Raw genomic sequence first — 8,304 nt, 5'->3', positions numbered from 1 at the left:
TGATGATGGTGATGGTGGTGATGATAAAGATGGTGGTGATGCTGATGCTGATGATAGTGATGATGATGATGGTGATGATGGTGATGATGATGGTGGTGATGATGAAGATGGTGGTGATGGTGATGATGATGGTGGTGATGGTGATGATGATGGTGATGATGATGGTGGTGATGGTGATGATGGTAGTAAGGGTGATGATGATAATGGTGGTGACCATCAAATGAGGAAGGATCTGACTCAGTATGACCTCCTTCACTTGAACAGAGACGTAATGGGACTATGACGAGCTCTGACACGGCACTCACGAGATTCATTTCTGCCCTTGTGTGCCTATTGCCTTATGAAGGCTGGTATGTGCATCTGGGGTAAATTAAAATAGTCTTTCATTGATGTATTTAGTCATCCTACAAATATAATTGTGTCAGCTCTTTGCCCGGTGTGGGGGAAGCAGGAATACAAATGAAAAAGAGCCTGCTCCTACAGGGCTTTATAGTATCACCACCATCACCAAATGATCATCACCACCACTCTCATCACCACGGCTTTAGTTAGGGTTTCTATAGCATTTAGTTGGGGGCTGACTTACAGTTTTAGAGGTTCAGTCCATTGTCATCATGGCAGGGAGCACGACAGCACGCAGGCAGACACAGTACTGGAGGAGTAGCTGAGAGTCCTACATCCTGCAGGCAACAGAAACCTGACTGAGACACTGGGCGTTATCCTGAACATAGGAAACCCAAAGCCACTCCTGTATGGATGCACTTCCTCCAACAAGGCCATACTCACTCCAGCAAAGCCACACTTTCTAATAGCGCCACTCCCTATGAACTTATGGGGGCCAATTACATTCAAACCACCACAACCACCGTCACCAAATGATCACCACCACCACCATTACCACCACCAATACCTCCTCTTCCTTTTCCTCCTCCTCTTCCTTCCTCACTGTTTTTCATCCTCATCCAAATAAGGAAGGCGTTTGGCTTGACTTCTGCTGAAAAGGATACCATGTGTTTGCATGCATCATCGCATTTTCAGCCAACTGCAGCGTTTGGCCTCTACCTAGGACAGTCATCTGCAGACTGCCGGGGAGGAGCCACTTGGTGGAGAACGGGTTGAGATGCATAGTGATCGGTCCCAGGAGGTCATTGGTAGATGTTGAAGGAAACGCGTCCACCTGCTTTGGCTTACAATGAGACTTGAGGTTCATTCTCATGAACAAAATCCCCATGTCTGCCCAGAGATGTCTCTTTGTCATCTTCCCACTCCAAGAGTGTCCGTATCATCTAACTTCTATGTTCAAGGGTATAAATAAATAAATAACAATGGATCTGGGGCTGCCGCTCAGTTGGTAGAGTACTTGCCATCCAAGAAACCCTGGGTTTGATGCCCAGCACCATATAAACTGGGCATGGTGGTGCTTGCCTGTGAGCCTAACATTTGAGAGGTTCAGACAGGAAAGTTAAGAGTTCAAGGCCAGCCTCTGCTACATGGTGAGGTCAAGGCCAGCCTGGACTAAATTAGAACCTGTCTCAAAATCAAACAAACAAACAACGTTAAAATGAGCAGAGCTGGGTGATGGTGGTGCACACCTTGAATCCCGGCATTTGGGAGGCTGAGGTTCCAGGCCAGACTGGTCTACAGAGGGAGTTCTAGGACAGCCAGGCCTAATCAGAGAAAGCCTGTCTTGAAAAAAACAAAAAGAAAACAAAACAAACAAAAATAGGTAAGACCCAAAAAGTAAAAAAATAAAAATTAAAAAAATTAAAAATCACTTATTAAATCAGTATTGAGAAATAGTTACAGTCAGCATTTAGGGAGTGTGGTCCATCCTTAGATATTTCTTTGGACTCATATCTTTATGTCTGTCCCAGAATCTGACATCAGAGATCAGTCTGAACTCTCTTAGAATGCTAGCTGCATAGCTGGTAATAGGCTTCCTGAATTTCCCTTACCCCGCCTAGGAGCCGGGGTGCCTTACGCTGTGCTTTCGGGTAATATAACTCTGGCTGAGTTCACCACCCAGAAGGACTTGAGACCTTACAATCTGACTCTGGACAGAGACACCCAGGAGCTGCTGGGCCCTGGGAGGCACCATCTGAACATCCAAGCTGTGACCAACAGCACCGCCTCTGCCCCTTCTGGAAGCATCACCGTTCACTTGGTGGAGCTCCTGTCGGGGCTGCAGGCCTCCTGGGCTTCCGACCATGTGGAGCTTGGATGCGACCTGGTGGTCAATGTCTCAGTGGCTCGTGGTACCCTGGAGGAGGTGACCATTGAGGTGGCAGGACTCAACACAAAGTTCTCACAGAAGGAAGAGAGTGGTGGGCAGTCATCCGGGACCTACCACGTGGCGATTTCTGTTGAAGGTACTGGGATTGGTAGCTCCCCCTTCCAGGCCCCCCCTTTTTTTATTTTTCTGATTTGGTTCCATCAATTTTTCAGTCCTGGGTACAATGATGGCTTACCTGGTGACTCTACCAGAGACCCTCCTCAGTAAGGGAGCACATTCTGTCCACCACCCGAAGATTTCCTAGCTGTCTGCAGGGATGCTCAGCCTGGACACTTCTCATGTTTTGTTTTTTTAATTCTTAGAAAATTTCATATATGGATATAATATATTTTTATCATTTCCCTTTTAGTCCCTGCCCAGTGCCAGTCCTTGTCACAAGGTGACATTCTCTACCTATGTGTATATTAAGTGTCATGCTCCTTCACCTGTGTGTCCCCAGAGCCTTGGCCCAGGCCTGATGTATTGTAGGATTCTTCAGTTAGTAAGAGGCCATGAGATTCCAAGGTTGCCCTCGGTCAACCATACAGGAACACCGAGAGAGAGCTGTCTCCACTTGTGTCACAGAATTGTGACGACGTCAGTGACTTTGTATTGCAGGCACCTTTCTGGTCACCGTGCGTGTGCGGAACGCTGTCTCAGACTTGAGCATGGACATGGGGAACATCACTGTCACAGGCAAGGCGTTTGTACTCTCAAGGGGCCAGGGCCCTGAACCTGCCAGAGCCAGACAGGGCTCTGGACGCAGGGTCCATTCCACAGTCTCAGAACCCTCTGGTTGCTCTAGAGACACAGTCACAGAAAGTACCAGAAAAGCTCTGTGCTGAATGGGACTCCTCGGACCGCACGGTGCGGTGCTCAGACGTAACATTCACATGATCTCAGGCATTCTAACAGAGGGACATCCGAACATGAGGTCTTTGTCACCTCTCCTGTGATGGCCTAAGGGCGTGCCTCAGTGATAGAGTTCTTGCTTAGCACACAGAAGCCCTGAAAGCTGCCCCCAGTGCTGCAAAACAATAACAAAAACATATAAGAAGAGGGCTGTGGAGGGGGCTTAGTGGGCAAGCTGGATGTGCAGGTGTGAGCACCTAAGGTCAGAACCCCAGCACTCAGGCCAAAGTCGGGTGAGGCAGCTGCAAACCTGCCACCACCCACTGACTGAACCTTGTCACCTGTGGGTCTATCACCTGCATGGTTCCTATAACCATTTACAAAGACATCTTAGGGCACATTCAGCATGATCTTCCTTTGTTTTTCAGAGTTTTTTTTGTTTTGTTCTGTTTTTGAGAGGAATCTTACTGTGTTGTCTAGACTTGACCCCTCCTCGACCCCAAGCTGGGACCTTATATGCCACAACCCTTGCATGACTCTACCTTGATAGCTTCTAACAATATTTTCTCCTAAAGCTTAAAGCTTGTTCTCATTATGTTCACAGCCCCTTCCAGTCTCCAAAAACCATCTGGAATGAATTCTGAAGCAAAGAATGTGAGTATCTTTAAAACATTTAAGCTCACAAGAAAAGACATCCAAGCACTTTGCTTTAAGTTTGGGGTTTGGAAAGCTTCTCTTCTACCTGGTCCACAACCGTTCAGTTCCAAAGAAATACATAGAGGCTTATAGTAATTATAAACTGTATGGCCAATTAGCTCAAGCTTATTATTAACTAGCTCTTACATCTTAATTAGCCTATAATTCTTGTATGTTTAACCACATGGCTTGATACCTTTTCTCAGTGAGGCAACCTTGTCTTGGTCCCTCTGTGTCTGGGTAGTTACTACGTCTCTGCCTTTCCTCTTCCTAGAATTCTAGTCTATCTGCCCTGCCTATACTTCCTGCCTGGCTACTGGCCAATCAGTGCTTTTTATTAAACCAAACCAATATGAGTGACAAATCTTTACAGTGTACCAAGGCATTAAACCCACGGCAAGGATATTAACAGGACTCCCAGGAGTCTTCAAGCTGTCCTGCAGTTGGAAAGAGGCCTAGAAACAGGTTCTCTAACTATAACAGGGTGAGGTTGTAAAAAATAAGACACTGAGTCATGTAGGTAGACCTTAGGAAAAAAGTAGCACATTTCTGAAAAACAAAAACAAAAAAAAAAAGAGGTGAAATTGGAAGTCATGGGAAATCATGGGGGAAATTAGAAAGTATTTCCAACTAAAATCCAATGGCAAAACAGTTGATTCACATTTGTGGCTGCAGCCCAGGCAGCACTCAGAGGAAAATTCTTAGCTGTTAGCACTTCTTTTGGGAAACAGGCTTGCGTTCTTTCATGTTTACTCCAGAGTCTTCAGCTTCTTCCCCTTGACACTGTGCACGTATTTACGGAGTAAGAAAGACCTTTTCACGCATTGACCTTGGGGCTAAGGGCGTGATGTGGGAAAGGCAGGTATGCTCTCTGCCTTCAGGATGCTCAGAGGCAGACACAGGAGAAGAAGGAAGGGGCTGAGAATTTGTAAGTGGCTACCCAGAGCCCATCAGGTGTGCTGATGGCGATGGCCAGAGTGTGGTCTCCCGGATGTGCCCGGAGGTGACTTGAGGACTGAGAGGATGGATCAGTGGGTAAAGCTCTTGCTACAAGGTGTAAGCGGAACATCCACTTACAAGACGGAAAGTGGAGGAGGCCTGGGAACTCGCGGGAGCTTGACAAAGGCCAGTTAGCCAGGCCTATGCAGTGGAGATGAAGAGCCTGGCTCTCAAACAAAGTGAAAGGTCAGGACTGACCCCTGAGGTGTCCTCACACCTCCACACACTCATGGCGTGCACAGCCCATCAGAGGGTGCGTTCCTTGTGTTATTACGGATCAAGGTGTGAACAAGAGGACCCATAGCTGAGTTGTTTAACAGGGCCCAGCAGCAACTACTCCCAGAGTTCACTGTGGGCCCATTTATTTCTCTCCTGGAACTGACATATTGTCCACTGTGGCCCAGCCAGCACCCTTTCCTCTTCCTTTGGATGCTTCTGGGAGACCATCCTTAAGGAAGCTTCCCTGACTCTGTATAGGGAAAATGCGGCAACCCTGGGAGTCAAATGCTAGCAAGTCCTCAGAGGGACAGAGACTAAGACCATGGCTGAAGGACACAGGCTCGTGACTTCCTCTGAGACTTGGCTGGCCCTAAGACCTGTATTCTTTGCAGTTTCTCTTTTCTTTGTGTGTGCATGGATGTGAGCATGCAGTGACCAGAGGCCACCAGGCATTGTTCCTCGGGAGCCGTCCAATTTGGGCTTGGTTTGGTTTTTGAGGCAGGGTCTCTCGTTATCCTGCAGCTCATCACATGGTCTAGTCTGGCTTGCCAGTTAGCCTGAGACTCACCTGTCTCATTTTCCCGAGGCTGGCACTACGAGCACTTGCCACTGCCCTCAGTGGGCTTGGGGGATGAATTCAGGTCATCACCCTTACAAACTGAGTCACCTCTTCCAAATCTCTCAAAGAATTCCTAACCGATGTCTCCATCTTCCAGTCTCCCACTTCCTCTAACTGAATCCCCTCTAACCAAGCACAGGCTGCGCTCTGAGTTCTAAGTGTCCTTTCATGTCCCTGTCTTTCCTGTCCACCTTAAGGGCAACAGTTGAGTCTCTGTTACTGCATCTCCGGTCATTAGCACAGGACCTGGCTCAGAATGACCTCTGTCCATGCCTACACTGGAGACAAAGCTAGGTACCCAGGGAATCTTAGGAAGACACTCCAGGCCTCCTGAGGGAAACCCCAGGACAGAAGGCCATCCAGAACTTTCTCTGCTCTGAGCCTCACCCTGTGGCCTCTGTCAACACACACTGCTTGGGGTTGGAGGGTATGTTGGCGGCAGCACTCTACAGTGAAACTGAACTAGAGAGTGTTGTCTCACCGGTGGTTACTTGCTCTCCAGGGAGACAAAGGGGACATGAAGGTGTTCACTGAGCCTGAACTGTTCGTGGATCACTTCACAGAAGCCACACTGAGCTGGCCAGATGACGACCCAGACTTGGGCTTCTGCTGGTCCTGTGGTAGGTGGTGTACACTCTCCAGCCAGCCCACCCCATCCCCTATCACTGATGTGTGAGCATCATCACACTTGCCAATGCTCATCTTCATCTGTCAATCATGTCTTCATCTGACACGACCCATGCCTGACACTGTCAACCTGTGTGTGCCAGAGTGTGAGCCACAGAAATGGGTGGGGAGGAGTAACAGCAAGCCAAGGAGGGGTGGTGGCCATGAAAACAGGTGACAGGGCCATGAGGAGATTTAAAAACAGTAACACAATGTAAAAGCCAGACTGCTTTGTTAATTGACAGCATGCGCTGGCAAATCCTGATAAATCCCGTGACGAGAAAGTCCTGCTTAAGAGAGTCATTCTCTCCTAACACACAACACCATAAACACACACACACACACACACACACACACACACACACACACAAACATTCTACACACAGTCTTTATCTTCCGTGGCTACTTTTATAACTTAGCTTTCTAAAAATGGAGTAACTGAGGCTTTTGAGACGGTTCAGCAGGTTAAAGTGCTTGCTGCCGAGCCTGACGACCCGAGTTTAGTCCCTGGAATCCACACCGTGGAAGGGAAAAACGGGCTCCTTCAAGTGGTCCCTGTCTTCCACATGCATCCATGACGTGTGTGCTCATGAACATGTGTGGGCATGCACACACACACACACAAACGCGCACATGTATGTACACACGCATGTATGCATGCATGCGCATGCACACACTCCCAAAACCAAAATAAAATGAGATAACTGACAGTTGGGCATGGTGACTCAGCCCTGCAACCCTAGCACTCAGGAGTCAGAGGCAGGAAGATCATCTGTTTGGGGCTAGATCGGCTGTGCAGCCAGACTGGGTCTCAACAAAACTGAACCACCAACGACAAAAGCCTAACTAAACCACAAAGCCCATCGTGTGTCAGGCTCGGGGGTGCTGTGCCTAAGTGTCTGCTGTCTCTCTTAGGACATTGCTGGGCTCAGTGGAATGACTGTGTGGAGAGGCAACTGCTCCACACAGACCAAAGGCGGCTGGTGCTCCCTACCTCCTGTCTGCCACCCCTCAACACTGCTGTCACCTTGCACTTGGCTATCCTAAGGGGCCAGGAACTGGAGAGAGAGACAGAACAGTGCCTCTATGTGTTTTCTCCCCTGGACCTCCGGCCTCAAATCAGGTGAGGCATGTGGCCGTGGCCTGACTCTCTTCACATGCCCGCAGACCAAGGCTCTGTCCTGGTTAGGTTAGGATGTTGGCAGCTCTTACTTCATCTTTCATGTCCCAGGCTCTCCACAGACTAGAGAACTGGACCAAGACTAAGCAAATGGTCATGAATGGAGCTTTCTTTCTTTATTCTCTGTCCCTTCCAGCTGTGAGAAGAACTGCCAGCCAGTGAAAGCCGACCAAGACATTCTACTCACGGTCACTGTGGGCCATGAAAGCCCAGCGGCCACGTTCAGCTGGTACTTAGATGACACCTCATCAGAGACGGTGAGCTGTCACAACCACTCAGTAAAACTGAGTCCTCCGAGAGGATCAGACTCACGTTGCATGCCAGATCCTGAGCCAGGGTGTGCCAGCCCCACTTGGAGCCAGCGCAGGGAGGTCAAGAAGATTAGGGGACATGCTTCCAAGGGGTCTGAGGGAATTCTGACAGGTGAACGGATACAAAGGAGCCAAGTCTGTGGGGAGGCAGACTCTGTTGCCCTCAGCCAAAGCCACCTGCAGGAGTCTGATGGCCTACAGCTGATGAACAGGAAAACCTAGCAACCTGGCACCCATGCCCCAAAGACCTGCAGCACACTTCACATGGCGGAGGTCCTTCAGGGCCATACTGGGAAGGATGCTTCTTAAAACTGCTTGCTCTCACTCTTTTCTCTGCCCTGTTTACTTGTCGATTCCCTGGGGAGGCACCCTCCATATGTGACCTGCATTTACATCCCTCCTCAGGCTCCTCCCTCCACTAGTGACCTATACACATCCCTCCTCAGGCTCCTCCCTCCACTAGTGACCTATACACACCCCTCCTCAGGCT

At 49.0% G+C, this 8,304-nt stretch overlaps 1 protein-coding gene across 1 annotated transcript in view; it reads left to right on the top strand.

The window, feature by feature from the left end:
* Pkd1l2 (polycystin 1 like 2) overlaps positions 1–8,304 on the top strand; it is a 74,941-nt gene that overhangs the window by 15,386 nt on the left and 51,251 nt on the right. The window contains exons 7-12 of the mRNA XM_005345855.2: positions 1,965–2,369; positions 2,891–2,968; positions 3,729–3,778; positions 6,160–6,277; positions 7,239–7,446; positions 7,640–7,760. Coding sequence (XP_005345912.1) covers positions 1,965–2,369; positions 2,891–2,968; positions 3,729–3,778; positions 6,160–6,277; positions 7,239–7,446; positions 7,640–7,760 — 980 coding nt within the window. The remainder of the gene's footprint in view (positions 1–1,964; positions 2,370–2,890; positions 2,969–3,728; positions 3,779–6,159; positions 6,278–7,238; positions 7,447–7,639; positions 7,761–8,304) is intronic.

The sequence above is a fragment of the Microtus ochrogaster genome, chromosome 4 (genome assembly GCF_000317375.1).
Source record: "Microtus ochrogaster isolate Prairie Vole_2 chromosome 4, MicOch1.0, whole genome shotgun sequence".
In the NCBI taxonomy this organism is placed as follows: Eukaryota; Metazoa; Chordata; class Mammalia; order Rodentia; family Cricetidae; genus Microtus; species Microtus ochrogaster.
Note: the sequence above shows the minus strand (reverse complement) of the source record. Positions and strands in the feature narration are given on the sequence as shown.